The sequence below is a fragment of the Bombina bombina genome, chromosome 1 (assembly GCF_027579735.1).
Source record: "Bombina bombina isolate aBomBom1 chromosome 1, aBomBom1.pri, whole genome shotgun sequence".
Classification (NCBI taxonomy): domain Eukaryota; kingdom Metazoa; phylum Chordata; class Amphibia; order Anura; family Bombinatoridae; genus Bombina; species Bombina bombina.
Window position 1 is genome coordinate 528,272,661 of NC_069499.1, and position 18,309 is coordinate 528,290,969.

Below are 18,309 nucleotides of genomic sequence, written 5' to 3' on the forward strand. Positions count from 1 at the left end.
TTCTCTATTTGTTCCAGTCACATATATTTCATAAATATAGTTTTAAATTTTTCACTTTATACTCAACACTGAACTACTATGGACTAGTTACTAAGATAACAAATATTACATTGACACACCAAAGTTGCAACCCTTGTCTGCCTTCAATATATGAATTGTATTAGTTTCTTTATTGTTTTTGTTCCGTGCCTGGACATACTTTTTATTGTATTGTTTTTACTCAATGCCTCAATAAAAAAATTATGTCAAAAAAAAAAAAAAAAAAACCTGTCAGGCTTTGACTCTCTCATTTTGAGACAAAAACTGTTTTAAGTGAACATCAATTATAATTTCAAAGACTAGGACAATCTAAAAAAAACAGATTTTCTTTTTGACACTAATCTAATTCAGATCTATTTTGCCCTTTGGATTTATAATACTATAGCTTAGAAAATGTGTTTATGTTATTTATATTGTAGTTCTTATTATAATAAAAATTATACATACAAAAAAAAAAAAAAAAAAATGTAATAAAGGAAAGTTAAAAAATGGGAACTGAAAAGTCATAAAATTTATATTTTGTTCTAACATTCTTAAATATCAGTAACAGATTGCAACTTGCTAACATATTTCATACTGGTGCAGAGCTCTACTCATACATTTCCTCAGGGAACCTAAGATAACAAAGGAAACACATCTTGGTTACATGTGTGACTTCAGTTTATTGTTATTTTGGACCCCAAAAATATAACTCCTGAAGACCAGATGGGTGGTGCTAGTGACTGTTTGGTGTAATTACATAGTTCTACTGAAAATGTGATTCAGACCACATGAAACTGAGATACCTGTAGATGGTTAACATATAGGACTGATCTAAATGCTATATTTTGTCATTTTATGTACTTACATGTGCAAGTTTACTTTGCACTGTGCATTCACAGTTCTACTTTTTCTTCTTGTGTTTTGCATTCTGGGACACACTTTGGCCTTGGGTGTAGATCACTAGTAAGGGAGCTGCAAAAGTATCTGTCAATTCATGCAAAGTATGAATGTCAACAAACAAACGCCTAGATTTAGAGTTTTGTCGGTAAAAACCTGCGGCTCTAACTCTCCATTTTTTTCCAGTGCACCCTTAAGCCAACGCTGGTATTATGAGTTTTCTGAATGGCTGCGTTAGCCTCAGAAAAGTGAGCGTTGAGCCAAATTTAGCTCCACTTCAACCCTCAATACCAGCGTTGCTTATGGTAGCGGTAAGCTGGAAAAACGCACACCTGCAAAAAAGCAGCGTTCAGCTCTTAACGCAGCCCCATTGTTTCCTATGGGGAAACACTTACTAAGTCTACACCTAACACCCTAACATGAACCCAGAGTCTAAACACCCCTAAGCTTACACTTATTAACCCCTAATCTGCCGCCCCCGCTATCGCTGACACCTGCATTTTATTATTAACCCCTAATCTGCAGCTCCGGACAACGCCGCCACCTACATTATCCCTATGAACCCCTAATCTGCTGTCCCTAACATCGCTGACACCTACATTATATTTATTAACCCCTAATCTGTCCCCCCCAATGTTGCCACCACCTACCTACACTTATTAACCCCTAATCTGCTGACCGGACAACACCGCCACTATAATAAATGTATTAACCCCTAAACCACCGCACTCCCGCCTCGCAAACACTATAATAAATTTTATTAACCCCTAATCTGCCCTCCCTAACATCGCCGCCACCTACCTACAATTATTAACCCCTAATCTCCTGCCCCCAACGTTGACGCTACTATAATAAAGTTATTAACCCCTAAACCTAAGTCTAACCCTAACACCCCCCGAACTTAAATATAATTTAAATAAATCGAAATATATTTACTATAATTAAATAAATTATTCCTATTTAAAACTAAATACTTACCTAGAAAATAAACCCTAATATATCTATTTTAGGATTTATATTTATTTTACAGGCAACTTTGTATTTATTTTAACTAGGTACAATAGCTATTAAATAGTTAATAACTATTTAATAGCTACCTAGTTAAAATAATTACAAAATTACCTGTAAAATAAATCCTAACACTACACTATCAATAAATGAATTAAATAAATTACCTACAATGATCTAAAATAAAATACAATTAAATAAACTAAACTATATAAGAAAACAAACAAATACTAAATTACAGAACATACCTGTAAAATAAATCCTAACCTAAGTTACAAATACACCTAACACTACACTATCAATAAATTAATTAAATAAATTACCTACAATTAGCTAAAATACAATTAAATAAACTAATCTATAATACAAAAAAAACAAACACTAAATTACAGAAAATAAAAAAAATATTACAAGAAGTTTAAACTAATTACACCTAATCTAAGCCCCCTAATAAAATAAAAAAGCCCCCCAAAATAATAAAATACCCTACCCTATACTAAATTACAAAGTAATCAGCTCTTTTACCAGCCCTTAAAAGAGCTTTTGCGGGGCATTGCCCCAAAGTAATGTATAATTTTGCTTATTTTTAAATAACATTGCTCTGATTTTCAGACTCCTAACCAAGCCCCAAAGTTTTATTTGAATACCGTCAGCTACCTTCTCCAGCTTGCTCCTGTTTGTGTAAAGGGTCTTTTCATGTGCAAAAGAAGGGGGGGGGGAGTGTCTTATTTCCCACTTGCAGTGGGCTTTCCAACTACCTTTTCAACAGAGCTAAACTGAAAGCTTCTAAGTACGTTTTTAAACCATTGTATACTGGATTTTTATAACAGTATCTGTGCATCTTATTCTTTATAGTAGTGTCTATTACATGCAGTTATATGAAAATGAGTGTATACTGTCCCTTTAAGTACTGAAGTTTTCCAAATCTCTTCCGCAAATTTAATATGCGCTTCACCTCGTATTCGTCATGATTGTTTACAGAAATTGGAGGTCCTTGAGGTTGTATTCTTCGTGGATTTTGATTTTACGTAAGGTTAAAGTAGGGAAACATGGGGGGGGCGGAGCAAGCCTGGAATCTGAGCGGTCGCATAAGAAGAGAGCTCTGCTCAAACATCATCTTTAACTAATTATCAGACCGCTCAGCTTTGCCCAAAATTAGATAAAATTGTGGCTAATAACCCATAGACCCCCTTAGAGGGGCCCAAAGAGGCAGAGCAGTTTGGAAGAGATAAGTCGGCACTTTTTTCTAATACTCACAGCTCACACAGATTCTGTATACGGAGCGGCCATATTGCGAGACACGTGGAGCTCACATTTCTTACAGCTCACGGACTACACTGTTGTTCTAGAGGATTTTATAACATCTTGCCCTACTACAATGGATCCCATAGCACTCTGGGAATGTAAGATGCTGCACACACTAGATCGTCATTCTTACGATATCAAGCAACATTTCCAGATACTTATGACCACCCTGCAGGCAGAGCTGAATGAGCCGGAGAGAGATTCCCTTGAACAATCCAACAACTCTGAGAGCACTAATATCCAGTATGTCACAGCATCGGATGCACAGCGTATCATACCGGAAACCTCTGAGACCGCTGCTACCCCTGAGAAAACCACTCGCTTAGATAAGGGGTTATCTCTGACTCACTCAATAATAGCCCGAGTTCAGGGTATGAAGTGCCTTACTATAAGGGAATCGGCTGACCGCATGGATCGCATAACCACAACTCCTCGCTATATTAAGAAAAAGACAGGCTCCATGCCTCTTGGGAGCAAAGATCTAAATACCACGGTATGTGTTGAGCCTGGGAGGGGATCACTAACCACGCTAGCCCCGGCCTTACACTTTATGCAGAAAGCATGCTCTGTCCCTGTGGAGTGACTCTCTATGGTCATTAATATACTTGATTCTAAACGGCCTTTAAACTGTCACATGGAGCCCGGGATCAGCTTGCAGATGGAGCTCTACCACAGATACATTAGCAGAATAGGAATCGGCTAACTACAAAACTTGCTCTTTATGGCACAGTAGCGTACAGGGGAGTCATAGCCTAGTGATACTTCACATGCCCCTGCCTGTGCTTATAACAGAAGACATTATAACCCTTGCCAACAGTCTCACACTTTGGGCCTTTGAGATCCTGACAACTTCAGAACTGATACCGCATCACCTTAGGTATTACAAACAGCTGCACCAATTCCTGGGAAACATTGACTGTAAGCCCAATCGAGATTTTATGAAATTAGGAGTGGGGTAAACTACCCTTGATCCCCAGACAGGACTTGTCCAAATATCAGTCAGGTTTATTTCAATCACTCAACCATATTGCCCTCACTGTTGGACTTTACCAGAGCTCCATCTTTCCATAGATAGTTCTCCAAATGATGAGCCACTAGCCTAAGAACTAGGAGACTATACTTTGTTTTATGGACATGGTTGATATCTTCATGTTATTTGTGGTACATTTACAATTAACCTAATATTGTATGTTATTTTAGCATGCTCTCTGTCTTGGAATACAAAGGTTAGGTTAGGGATGGTTTTGTATATATTAAGAAATAGCTATCTTGCCCTAACCAAACTAACTACTGCTGACACTCTTCTAACTAAATGACATTTGTTCATGTATAGTACTTGGTTTAATGCAGCACGCTCCATGTTTAGTTACTCATTCATCCTCATATCTGCTAGGGCTGTTCCTTTTCCTATACAATGTCCCCTACATGATTACAATTTGTTGGGGGTGTAGTGTTATATTATATTGTATTTTTGTTGTTAAGGTCGCAGAGTTGTTTACTCCCTCATGACAATTACCACTCCATTTAGTATAAAAATTTACATTATTAACTTAGTTAAAATTAACAAGGCTACTTAAGATAATCCTCTACTCACTGAGCTACACCAGAGATGGTACCACCATATCCATAACCTAAAACATTTAAACTTTTTACCAGGCTCCCTATACCATAAGAATTAAACTAACACTGCTCTCTGTGGATATGCTGCTGGTTCTGGGTTTTATGCCTCTGATCTCCGTAAGTTTAAGATCTATACACACATATACCCTCATATTCTGTTATAACTTGCAACTACTCATATAGACACATATTATTCAAGCTGGGGTTAATATGAAAGTACAGTATATAGGCTTGGAACACCTCATCTAAGATATGTCAAGGGTCCTATGGGAGACAGAACAGTTATAACTTTAGATACAAGAGAACAGTTTATTTACAAACGTTTTATTTCCTATGTCTCTTTCACCAGCCTAGCCTCCCTCTAATATATAAGGAAGCAGATAAACCTGACTGGTTACCCTTTTTGACAATTACAGCTATAATGCTTGTTTGCAACGTATGATATGTGTTTTATAAACTGAGGTTCCTGTATATGTTACATTAACTAGTAAGCTAATACTAAGAAATGGTTTTGTTTTGTGGTAATGTGAGCGAGTATCTGTCTCTACTTTCTGTTTGCTACTATAGATTGTGCCTATAATAGTTCAACGTCACCCTCTAGGTATACTAATATTTCCTCTATACATGACGTTACTTGTAGATTTGTCACTGTATAATAAGTTCTCCAAGAGCCCCATTCACATAATTAACCTGGTATCCTAGATAGCTCCGCCCCTCATTCCCTCCTATCCCCTTCCTCTTCTAATACGAGCGGCTCTTGTCCGCTGAATTCTTTTTTCCCTTCTTTAGGCCACCCTGGTCTCAGAGTTTCTAAACTAATACTGCCCCGCACCTGCCGCAATCCTATTAGAATAAACAAACCTAAAAATTCTCCTCACGGTAAGGCGTGGGCCACATTTACTATATATAAAATATAAAACTGAGGTCTCATTATTTTATGCACAAACATAGATTCCGTTACTGACATCCCTGTTTTACATGACTAACTCTAGTAGTCTCATTTGTCTCTTGCCCATTTTTCTTTGGTTTATGACTATGTCTATGCTATAAGGATGTATCTCTTGGAATTATGCTATCATTGTTACTGGATGAATATGTTGTGAAACTTTTATTATAACCTCAATAAAAAACTTTAATTTAAAGTAGGGAAACATGGAATGTTGGATGAATGGTGTAGTGCTTAGGTAACTGAAGAGTTACTTTAGAAGGGCTAAGTATCCGGATGATAGGGAATGGCCCTATGAACTGGCTTGCAAGTTTCCTTGAGGGTACTTGCAAGTGTAAATTCTTGGAAGACAACCAGACTAAATCGGATATTTTGTAATTAGGGTTATAATAAACTTTTTGTCTTGTTTTAGCATCTGACAATTGTTGTTTGGGGGTTATTAAAAATTATTTATTCACTAACAAAATTAAATATCAAAATATAAATTTAGCATTACCCTATAAATCAATTAATAAAAAACAGAGCTTTAAACTTCAAGAAAGTTCTTAAATAAGTAAGATTTTCTTTGTTTTTGTTTATTTGTTTAGATACTGGCAGTTAAAATATAATATCCATTTGAAACACAAGAACACTAAAACAGAACAAATCAATTGACTTTGCTGACCACTCATTTCATTTCATTTTTTGTTAAATACCCATTGTCTTAGAGAATATATGGAAACAAAATGAGCAACACATGTAAAAGTCACACACATAAAAAACAATAGAACTATACATTTTTCATAGTAGACAGAAAGAGACTCAGTGTTATATTAAATGTTTGCAGACATCAGCAGCAGAGGGTGTATAAAAGGGATGTGCTCATTGCTATAGACAGCAGCAAGCACTTGCTTCAGAATACCAATCAAAATGGTTAAGGTAAGGAGGGATATAGAGCACTTATTAGATATTAATTCTTACTTAGGGTCAAATTGTTCTCTTACTCTGTTGCTGCCATTTTCATACTTTTTTTTAACTGTGCATTGACTGCAATTATTCATTTTTGCAGTGAAGAATAATGTAAACATACTGAATGTATTATTCTCTTTTTAGATCATCTTCTACGAAGACAAGAACTTTCAGGGCCGCTCCTATGAGTGCAACTCGGATTCTTCAGACCTGAGCTCATATTTTAGCCGCTGCAACTCTATCCGGGTAGAAAATGGCAACTGGATTCTTTATGAACAGCCAAATTACAGGGGACACCAGTACTATCTCAGGAGAGGAGAATATCCTGATTTCCAGCAATGGATGGGTTACAATGACTCCATCAGATCCTGCCGTCTGACTCCACAAGTATGAATTAGTTATGATGTGCTAGATGTGTTTTCTACAATTCAGACATATGAAATAGCATTTTGCTTAGTATTATAATAGTATTTTGAAAAGTATACAGTACTTTTGATCCTTTTCAGTAACAGGCAGTATTCTGATTACGAGTAGTAGTTTTAGGGTATACTTGGTAGTGTTAATTTTTTTTATTTTTGTAGCATTCTTCACAGCCTTCAAAGTTGCCACTTTTCTTCTTTTTTTATTCCAGTGATCTAACTAGGGTTGAAAGAGTAAGGGATTAAATGCCCTACATCTCCTGAGTGTCTGCTTATAACTTAACTTAACTTAACACTTAATATAACTTAATAACTAATAAATAACAACACAACACAGTTCTGTGGGTGAAAGACCCGTGGGTCGCATTTATTGGTACCAACTGGCAGGTAACTTATCCACGGGTGGCGGCAATCGGGGCCTACATCTAACTATGAATAACCCCTTCTAGAAAATGGCCAAGGGACACCGCTGCAGACCACAAGGCGGAGATACTCACGCAGCTTTCATAATTAGGGGTTTTTCCGGCCCAACAATAATCAGCCCGAGCACGCCCAAGCATACCAAGCCTGTGACGTCACCCTGACCGCAATGGCCATTACTCAAACCTCCTTCCAGTCTGCAGCCGTGATCCTGACCACCCGCCAGAGTAGGGTGCAAGCATTATTAACTCCAAACCTGTAGGTCCAGCCTTGACTTGACGAACAGCATGTCAATAACTGGGGAGTTCAAAATTACCGTCCTTGGTCTTAGGGAAGTAGTTCGAGTAACCCTCTTCCGGCCTCAGACACCTAGTCTCGAATAGAGACCTAATGACAAACCGATTGCCGCCTGTTATTTCTTTAACTGAATCATTAGAGCATTACCAGTGCCAATCAGTAATGCCTATCATCAAATTAATAATGGATTACAAGTGCCAATCCGTAATGCATAACAAATCCATCCAGGTGGATAACAAGACAAACAACAGTGCATAACAAATTCAACAACAGTGCATAACAGGGCTGGGAGGGTGGGGAAAGATCTTCTGGGAATCCACAGGAACAAAGAGGAAGTAGAATCCCTGTACATCCTTCTTATAAGGTTAGTAAACCCCTCCCAACACAATGCAACATTGTAACTAACACACACACACAGCAGCACTCACTCCTCCAGGCCTTAACCCTTAGCTACGGTCCGGGCTATTTGCCCTGCACTTTCTTAAGGGATTAAATGCCCTACATCTCCTGAGTGTCTGCTTATAACTTAACTTAAGTTAACACTTAATATAACTTAATAACTAATAAATAACAACACAACACAGTTCTGTGGGTGAAAGACCCGTGGGTCGCATTTATTGGTACCAGCCGTGGAACTGGCAGGTAACTTATCCACGGGTGGTGGCAATCGGGGCCTACATCTAACTATGAATAACCCCTTCTAGAAAATGGCCAAGGGACACCGCTGCAGACCACAAGGCGGAGATACTCACGCAGCTTTCATAATTAGGGGTTTTTCCGGCCCAACAATAATCAGCCCGAGCACGCCCAAGCATACCAAGCCTGTGACGTCACCCTGACCGCAATGGCCATTACTCAAACCTCCTTCCAGTCTGCAGCCGTGATCCTGACCACCCGCCACAAGAGACTGACCTGCATATACAATGGTCCTGACTCTTGCCGCCACCCTATACTCTTAGGAGTAACTCCTGCCTGATGTTCTGCAAGAACAAATCTACTCCTGCCAGTTCTAAATGAACCCCATCCTGCCTATACAAACCCTTATGGGCTGCCGAGATGTTCCCGTGCTCTACCACAAAACCCTCGAGTTCAACTACTTGCTTCCTCAGGTCCCTATTGATCTTTTTCCTGACCTGGAAAGCTGCCTTATGACACACCATGTGCCTCCATCTTAATCTAGGGATCACATTCGACCACCCGATTCTCACACCTGGAAACCAGAGTTTGAACTGCCTCAGGTCTGACTGCATTGCCCGGATTAGATCCAATGTGGGAATGGCCCCCACATCATTGCTGCCAGCATGAATTATCAGAATGTGAAGTTTCTCCCACCTTTTCGCTGCAGTCTGGAGCAATGCAGGCAGATCTGACCAAACAAAGCCTCTGCGCCCTAGCCAACGTAACACAGCCCTGGACGAATGAAATCCTAGCTGCTGTCCTCCTGGCATGGCTGCAGCTCTAATTGCGGCCCAGTGCACGTATGAATGGCCGACGATCCACACCCGTACAGGACCTGGACGTATTTCTGAAAACAAAGAAAACAAGAGTTAGCCCGCTTGCAGTAGACCAGATCCACACAACCTTGGCCCATAACCTTTTGGTATCACCCCCGCAAGCCCCCCAACTCTTGCATGCATGACCTTTGATCCCCGGTCTCAAACATACAGCGGCCTAACGTAAGACTTATACCGCTGCGACCTCCACCGCCCCAATGAGCGGATCCGATCCGAGGACCAACCCAGCTCTGCTGCTGTCGTCGCTGCCCCCACCCTAAAGGAGTGTGGGGCGATCCGAGACCCGTCTAGACCAGCCTTCTGCGCTGCCCTATCCAGGACCTTTCCAAACTGGTATCTGGTCAGCGGGTCTCCATTAGCATGTATCAAAAGCCTGGAGGAGCCTCCTGGCCGTACCTCCAGGTAAGATGACACTAGTCGCACGGGGCAACAAGCAACACCCTGCTGTCCCGGCAGGGAAAGCAAAGCTCCCCGGCCCTCCTGGTTTTGGACCTGGGAATGAACAATAGCACGGAGTCATCCACCAGCCAAACGTGGCTGTGCATGACCCCCCCTGTGGCTGCCATCCTGGCTCGCGGCACCAACTCACCCACCCTTAATGCGCCGTGAAACGCCAAGCCAAAGGCCGCCCCGAAGAGGTGAGCCTCGAAAGGTGAGGAACATACTTCTGGTAGCACGTCCAGTAATTTTACCAGCCGTTCTGCCATAATGGGCTCCCTTGTGTCCCGTCGTGGAACTTCTAGACGGCCCCAGCCCCTCAACAGCTGTTTAACGAGAAAGGATCGCGACTCATCTTTAAAGGCGTGTAGCCTGCAGAAAAACGCCACAGCCGATAGCCTTGCTACCACCGCCCCCTTCGTTGCTTGCTTACCTCTCAGCTCCGCCAGCCAGCACAACAGAAACTCACGAAGGTCGCAAAAACCTACCCATTCACTCCAGTACCTTATGTATGCCGACCATGTGCTGGGTGCCAACGAAGCCCGCAACAACGGGATCAGTTGCTGTAGTCCTTCGCCATCTGCCACAAAAAGAGAGGGCAAGAAAGACCATTAGGAGCCGCGGCAGGCGCCGCAGCCCTAAATGCCCCCATTGGAAGCGTGACAGTGCATCTGCAACTATATTCTGCATCCCTGGCACATGCCGGGCCCTAAAATCAATGTTCAGTTGCAAACATCTCAACACCAGGTGTCGCAAATAATGCACGACCACAGGCGATGAAGCAGAAAGCCTGTTAACCGCAAACACCACGCTGAGATTATCCGTCCAGAAAATCACAACCCTGTTACTAAACAGGTGACCCCACAATTCCACCGCAACCAGTATAGGAAACAATTCCAGAAAGCAAAGATTGCATGTAAGCCCTCTGGTCGCCCACTCGGTCGGCCAGGGCTCCGCACTCCAAGCCCCTTCAAAATAAGCCCCATACCCGGATGCTCCTGCAGCGTCCGTGAACAGATGTAGCGCTTGGTTAGATATCGGATCCCCCCACCACATGCAGATGCCGTTAAAGTCCTGGAGAAACCTCTCCCAGACCTGCAAATCCGCCACGAGGTCCCTCGTGATGCGAATGCGCGATGCCGGAGCCCTACCTCCGCCCAAACACCACTCAAGCCGCTTGCTAAACCCTCTCCCCGCAAAGTTAAGGAGACCAAGGAGCGATTGCAGCTCCCGCAGTGAACATGTCTGTGTTGCAACCATGGCCCGTACAGCCGCCAACATCTTGGCAACCTTCTCCTTAGGCAACCTACATTCACCAGCCACCGAATCAATCTCGATGCCTAGGAACGTCAAGCACGTGCACGGCCCCTCCGTCTTATCCTCTGCCAGAGGAACCCCAAACCTGGCCATCATGAACCTCATGACTTTCATTAACGAGGCACATTCTTGCGAGTTGGCCGCCCCTACCAGGAGAAAGTCATCCAAGTAGTGCGCAACTCTATCACTACCAGCCACCGAGACCACCGCCCAGTGTAGGAAAGTACTGAATGCTTCAAAGTACGTGCAGGATATCGAACAGCCCATGGGCAGACAACGGTCGACATAATAAACCCCTTCAAACCAACACCCCATCAGCCCGAAGGATGATGGGTGAATCGGGAGAAGCCTAAACGCGGATTCTATGTCTAATTTCGCCATTAATGCTCCCAGGCCCCGTTCTCTAACCAGAGCCAGCGCGTCGTCAAACGACTGGTAACGTACCGAGCTCAATTCCTCCGGAATAGCGTCGTTTACTGACCGCCCTTTCGGATAAGAGAGGTGTTGTATGAGCCTGAACTTACCTGTCTCCTTCTTGGGGACCACCCCTAGCGGGGAGACAACTAAATCCGGTAGTGGCAGTTCCCTAAAAGGGCCTGCAACCCTACCCAAGGCCACTTCTTTGCCCAGCTTCTCCCTGACTGCCTCGGGGTATTGGGAAGCCGATATCAGGTTTTTCTTGTCACGGGCTCCCAACACCCGGCCAACTACCGGGATCACAAAGCCCTCACGCAACCCGCTATCCAAAAGCTGAGCAGCCGCCCTATCTGGGTACCTATGCAGCCACCTAAAAATGACCTGGACCCTAAGTGGTGAATCCGCCCTTAGTGCCAGCGCCTCCTTTGCCCCCAAACCGATCAGTTTGGGTATCTCGCTTTTTGGAGCAATCAGCACCGGGGTGTTGCCCACTGCAGAACTTACAGATGTGCTTGAACGTGCACGATGTGCCCCGCTCGCACGCCTTGTCCTGATATCGCAGCATACACACCCTTGTCTCCGTCGAAAGCGCAAAGTCTGCCTACCCCTGGGCGATGCCGCTATGGCGCCCCCTTGCGACCTCCTTTCCGCATCAAGATGCGCCCAGAGGTGCAAATCCATCGTACCAAAATCAAGCAGTGGGTTGCCCACTTTCTTTTTCCGATATAACATATCATAGTCTCTCCAAGCACCATCGGCAAACTTTCAGTGTATTGCGTCGATGGTGTCAACGTACTTAAAGAGGGCAGTCCCCTGATCGGGAAACCTCTCCAAGTAGCAAGTGGCGTAGACCCGGAAACACCGATGCCACTCCTCAAGGGTATCAGGCCGCCTAAATTTATTAGGCCCCGTACCATCCTCCGCCATCTCCTTAAACTTAAAAGCCTCTGCAGACAGCTCAAACATATTTACATACTTACCGTCCTGGATACGTTTCACAGTTTTAGATTTAAGGTGTGCATGCAAACTGTGTACCTGGCATGAATAAGTATCCCCGTGTACTGCTGCCTTTCTGTTCACCGCCTGTGGTGATCCCCCAGCAACCCCTAAGAGTTGAGATGACTGCGCCCCACTACTGGCATTGCCATCCCCGTGATTGCCCTTACTCATCTTCCTCAACATTCTATACATCCTCCTATGCCCTTTCGTGTGCAAGCCCAGGGACCCATCTATCTCAGATCCCGAACCTGACCCACTAGAGCTGGAAGAATTACACCACCCCCTAGGTAAACCAAGTTGCATCTCACCAGAGGAAGCGCCCGATGTGGCTTGGCCTTGTCCAGAAGCACTGCTGACTCCTCTAGGCACGAGAGCTCCTGAACTCTGAGTCGCCATGTCCCTGCTGGATGAGGATGTCTTGGGTACCTGCAAAATAGAAGCCAAGAGGGGAGTACCTCGGGAAGGGCCAGCCATCTCTTCCCTATCCCCCATTTCCTCAAATTCTAGATAACCTTCCTGGTCACTGTCACTCACACCACATGCCGCACTCACATCATCATCCGTACTGGTGGCCAACCCGCTAGCTGAATCCTCTTGAAATCTCACGGTCCTACTCCGACCCTGAGACTTCGATCCCCTAGCCTGTCTCACCTGCCCCCTCCCGGGGCTCTCTAAACCTTCCCCAGGGCCTACGCTAATACTAGCATGCCCCCTCTTGACAGCCCCCCTTGTGGCTATTTGCTCTGAACGTGCTGGTGAGGTCCTGCTGGGTGTCATTATACCCTGCAGGCCTTGTGCCGGAGGCTCCGCTACTGCGGCATCGCCCCTTGAGCTGTGTGCTAGGATGGCCCCCTTATTTGCGGTCTTGGCCGCGGGGGCCTTACCTTTACTTTGGGCCGCCGCGCGTGTGGGGACCGCCTTAGCTTTGCCCCCTCCTGACGTAGGCCGCGAGCGCGAGGAGGGTGCCCTGTCGCCATCCCCCCCTTATTACTGGGACCAGCTGCGGCTCTTGTGCGCACACCCTGCTGCGACACCCCCGGAGTGCCACATTCACAGTTGCCCCATGACTCTGCATTTCTGTCCCTCTTTCCGGCCCACCGTGTGCCCCCCCAGCCTCCTGGGCCCCATCAGGCTTGCCCCCAAGAGCGGGCGTCCCCCCCTGAGGTGCTCCCTTCTTACCTTCGGAGCCTGGGGGGAACGATCCACTCTGCGCGCTGTCCAGATTGCGACTGCTGCGAGCGGAAATGACGTCACCGGAAGTGACGTAAGGACGCGCGACGCCGCCGGAAGTCGACGCGGCGGCCATTTTAGATGCCACGAGGGACGAACCGGAGGCCTGTACAGCGCTGTAGGCCGAAGCCTGGGCCTGAAGTACTGCCGGACCCGACGACGCCCCCGCGAGGACCAACGCCAAGGACTGGAGGAGGGCCGCCGCCACCGATTCCCCGGAGAGGACTGCCGCCGAAGGTAAGGCCGCACTGCTCCCACTACCCGCGCCAACGACACTCTCCCCAGAGGTGCACGCACCCCCTAAAGCCTCGCTGGGCCCTGCCACTACAGGCCCCTGCCTGAGGCCGACACCGGAACCCCCGGGTGTATTACCGGGACCCCCAGAGCCGAAACTGGAGCTCCCCTGGGACCCCCTAGGCCCTAACACCGAGCCACCTAGCGCTCCTACTCGCCCCTCAGGACCTACCTCCCCTGGGGGCCTACACTCCGACCCGACCGGCTGATAAGCCGGACCGGGGCCACCATCCCCTCTAAATTCTCCCGTGCAGAAGAAGGGAACAACACTGGGCTATCCCCCCCCCCATGGCCCAGACCCACCGTGACAGTTCCAGATGGGGATGGTGCGACCCAATCCACGTCCTCTAACTCCATTTCTTCCCATTCTCCAGCTTCGCCTTCCATTGGAAAATGCTGCAAACTGCTAAGCTGAAAGATCTTCTGGGAGTCCACAGGAACAAAGAGGAAGTAAAATCCCTGTACATCCTTCTTATAAGGTTACTAAACCCCTCCCAACACAATGCAACATTGTAACTAACACACACACACAGCAGCACTCACTCCTCCAGGCCTTAACCCTTAGCTACGCTCCGGGCTATTTGCCCTGCACTTTCTGAGTAATTAAGAATTTAAAAAAAAATTAAAAAAAATTTGACATTCAATTATGTGGTTTTAGCACAGTTTACCTTTGTAGTCTAGAAACTCCCTGTAATATTTATATATGTGTATACTTGTAAATGTATATATGTGTATATTTGTATATCTATCGATATATCTATATATGTACTGTATATGCATATATGAGAAAACATCTATTTCGCTTGTGTCTATGTAATATTTCTCACATAATTAATCCATTTATGAATTTACACCTCTGTTAATCTAAGTTATTAATACAATTTGATAAGATGAACACAAAATGGATAACAATATGAAGGATATGATTGAAGTGACTTTAAAAAAAAAAAAAAAATCAATAAGTGAAAAAATTCAAAATAAAATCAGAGGTGCCCTCTATACTAGCTATAAAAATGTTGCTAGTGTTGAAGTGATGTGCACTGCAACAATGTGATGTCTGTGTATACTTCAAAAATTACTATGATTTATATCAAGGCAATGTGTAGTATATATACGTCATGACAATCTATATATATTGATATAAATTGATAGATGTTATTAAAAGAAAAAAATAAAATAAAATAATACGACCATCTCCTATTTTGTTTTAACAAAGATAGTCCACACTCTAAGAGATATTTCACAGATCTCCAGGCAGCAAACTCATTCCAGATCGATGTTGGCAGTCACAGGTTCTGTTAAAAAGAAGAAGAGAAGAGGCGCCAAATGGTGTGTATCGTTTGAACTACAGACGGCCAAGCCCCCAAAACAAAAGAATCCTACTTACAAGATTTCCAGCACTTGAGAAGTGCCACATATGCCTTCTGAACTGTTTGCAGCCGTCCAGCTAGCTGTATTAGACCAATAATGCTTCAATATTATGCTGTGCAAGACAAAAACACAAAAGTGCCACAATAGTGTGTATCAGTGAGGTCACTATCAATAGCGCAAATATTGAAATGTACTCACAAGATATGGGGCACTTGAGAAGTGCCACAAAGACCTCCTGGACACTTACCAGCTGTCCAGATCACTGTATTCACGGTAATCCTCTGGGCTAGAGTGTTCAGTTCACAATGGCTCCAAAAAAGCACCTTAGGATTCACCCTCAAATTCGTTTAAATATCAGTGCATAAATGGCAGATAAGTTAAATACCAAAAATGCCGTGCTACTAGTATAATATAAAAATGTTTATTAAAAATGTTTATTAAAAACAATTTAACACAACGCGTTTCCCGGTTACTAAGACCGCTTCCTCAGGTGTATATTAAGATACAAAGTAGCACAGTTTTATAGCCCATGTCGGCGTCTACCCCGACAAAGGGCGCATGCGTGATACCAATCTGTATCCTTCGAAAAACCGGCTAAAAGTTGATAGGTTACTATCAGGGGGCTTGGTTTGTCCAGCCTTAATTTTAGCCAATTGGCCGATAATAAGTCTATACCAGGTGTCTGAACTGTTTTTAATCCATTTCTGGGGTTTAAAAGATATACATATATATATTATGCGTGTGATTGCCAAAGTGATACTATTTATGCATTACTTGGACTAAAATAAATTGCGCCCCATTATTCGATGTATTTTTCGATGTTATTATGATTGGATAACAGATAGTTGTTCATGCATTTACAGACAGTAGATATAATAGACTCTCTATGTCCTTCGAAAAACCGGCTAAAAGTTGATAGGTTACTATCAGGGGGCTTGGTTTGTCCAGCCTTAATTTTAGCCAATTGGCCGATAATAAGTCTATACCAGGTGTCTTAACTGTTTTTAATCCATTTCTGGGGTTTAAAAGATATACATATATATATTATGCGTGTGATTGCCAACATGATACTATTTATGCATTACTTGGATTAAAATAAATTGCGCCCCATTATTTGATGTATTTTTCGATGTTATTATGATTGGATAACAGATATTGTTCATGCATTTACAGACAGTAGATATAATAGACTCTCTATGTCCCGGTTACTAAGACCGCTTCCTCAGGTGTATATTAAGATACAAAGTAGCACAGTTTTATAGCCCATGTCGGCGTCTACCCCGACAAAGGGCGCATGCGTGAGCAACTTTTGGCCCGTTATCCAATCGGTATCCCAGTTACTAAGACCGCTTCCTCAGGTGTATATTAAGATACAAAGTAGCACAGTTTTATAGCCCATGTCGGCGTTCAGAAGGCATATGTGGCACTTCTCAAGTGCTGGAAATCTTGTAAGTAGGATTCTTTTGGGGGCTTGGCCTTCTGTAGTTCAAACGATACACACCATTTGGCGCCTCTTCTCTTCTTCTTTTTAAAAAAAAATCAATGGTCATGCATATGAAAAAGAAGTGACTGAGCATGTTCAAAATATATCTGCATTTTAAGGGTGCATTTAATTGGTTTCATTTCATTATGAAACGGCTGTGCACAGACCACTGATAATAATTTAGTAACTGCTTCCTGGCTGATAAGTACATTTATTGGTTGATAGAGATTTTTTTTCACAGTCATAAACTCAAAATGTAGTTTTAATTAGGACAGGAAAATCTATTTTTCAAAATGCAAAGAAAAAAAAAATCTATTAACTATTTATAGATAAATCATCTCAAAGAGTATAACAAATACACATATTTAATCTGTATCTTTATCAGGTGTTTGGCTAAACATATATAACTTTTTTCTTTTCTAAATTAAGCACTGTGGACCATTTAGAATTAGGATCTATGAGAGAGAAGACTTTAAAGGTCAGATGATGGAGTTCACTGAAGATTGTCCTCAAGTCTATGAGCAATTCCGTTACCATGACATCCACTCCTGCAATGTGTTTGATGGTCACTGGGTGTTCTATGAAGAGCCTAACTACAGGGGGCGCCAGTACTACCTGAGACCCAAAGAGTACAGAAGATACACTGATTGGGGAGCTATGAATCCTAGAATTGGTTCCTTCAGACGAGTCATGTTTCATTAAAATATATATTTTATAACCTCATATCATTAATAAATATATTGAAACTGAATAAATTTTCTTCTCTTGTTGTTTATGTAAAAGAACATTAAAGGGACAGTTTACTCAAAAATGTTCTCCTCTTTAATTTGTTCCCAATGATCCACTTTACCTGCTGGAGTGTATTAATTGTTTACAAGTATGTAAACTTAAAAAAGTGTATAAAAAATTGTAATAAAAAAATTATATAAATGTTATAAAGGTATATAGTATATGACAAGGCATTTGCATGGAAAGTGCTAGAATGTGTGTTAGCCTGACATCAATATTGGGGAAGATATTTGAAGGGATTATAAGGGATTATATTGATGAGCATATACGTGTAAACAAGATTATGAGTTAAAATCAGAATGGTTTTATGAGAAATAGACCATGTCAAACTAATCTAATTAGATTATATGAGGAAGTAAGTAAATATATAGCTAAAGGGCAATCAGTTAATGTGATACTTAGATTTTGCAAAGGTGTTTTAAACACTGCCACATGAGAGATTAATGCACAAAAATGAAGGGACTGGGAATAGCTGGAAATATTAGATCATGGATACATAACTGGATAAAAGATAGGGAGCAATGAGTAGTAGTGAATGGGTCATACTCAGATTGGACAAAGGTAATCAGTGTCCCC

General features: G+C 43.0%; 1 protein-coding gene across 1 annotated transcript; it reads left to right on the forward strand.

Moving 5' to 3' along the window:
* Positions 1–5,103: 5,103 nt before the first annotated feature.
* Positions 5,104–17,646, forward strand: LOC128638621 (gamma-crystallin 1-like). The gene is made up of 3 exons (XM_053690691.1): positions 5,104–5,112; positions 6,890–7,132; positions 17,374–17,646. Exons 1-3 carry the CDS (start codon positions 5,104–5,106, stop codon positions 17,644–17,646), a joined length of 525 nt encoding a protein of 174 aa, XP_053546666.1.
* The last annotated feature ends 663 nt before the right edge of the window (positions 17,647–18,309 follow it).

What these genes read in the sequence shown, in the direction of transcription:
- LOC128638621 (XM_053690691.1), top strand. An exon ending in CCTGCCGTCTGACTCCACAA is followed by an intron (nt 7,133 to 17,373) that starts GTATGAATTAGT and finishes TTCTAAATTAAG; the next exon opens with CACTGTGGACCATTTAGAAT.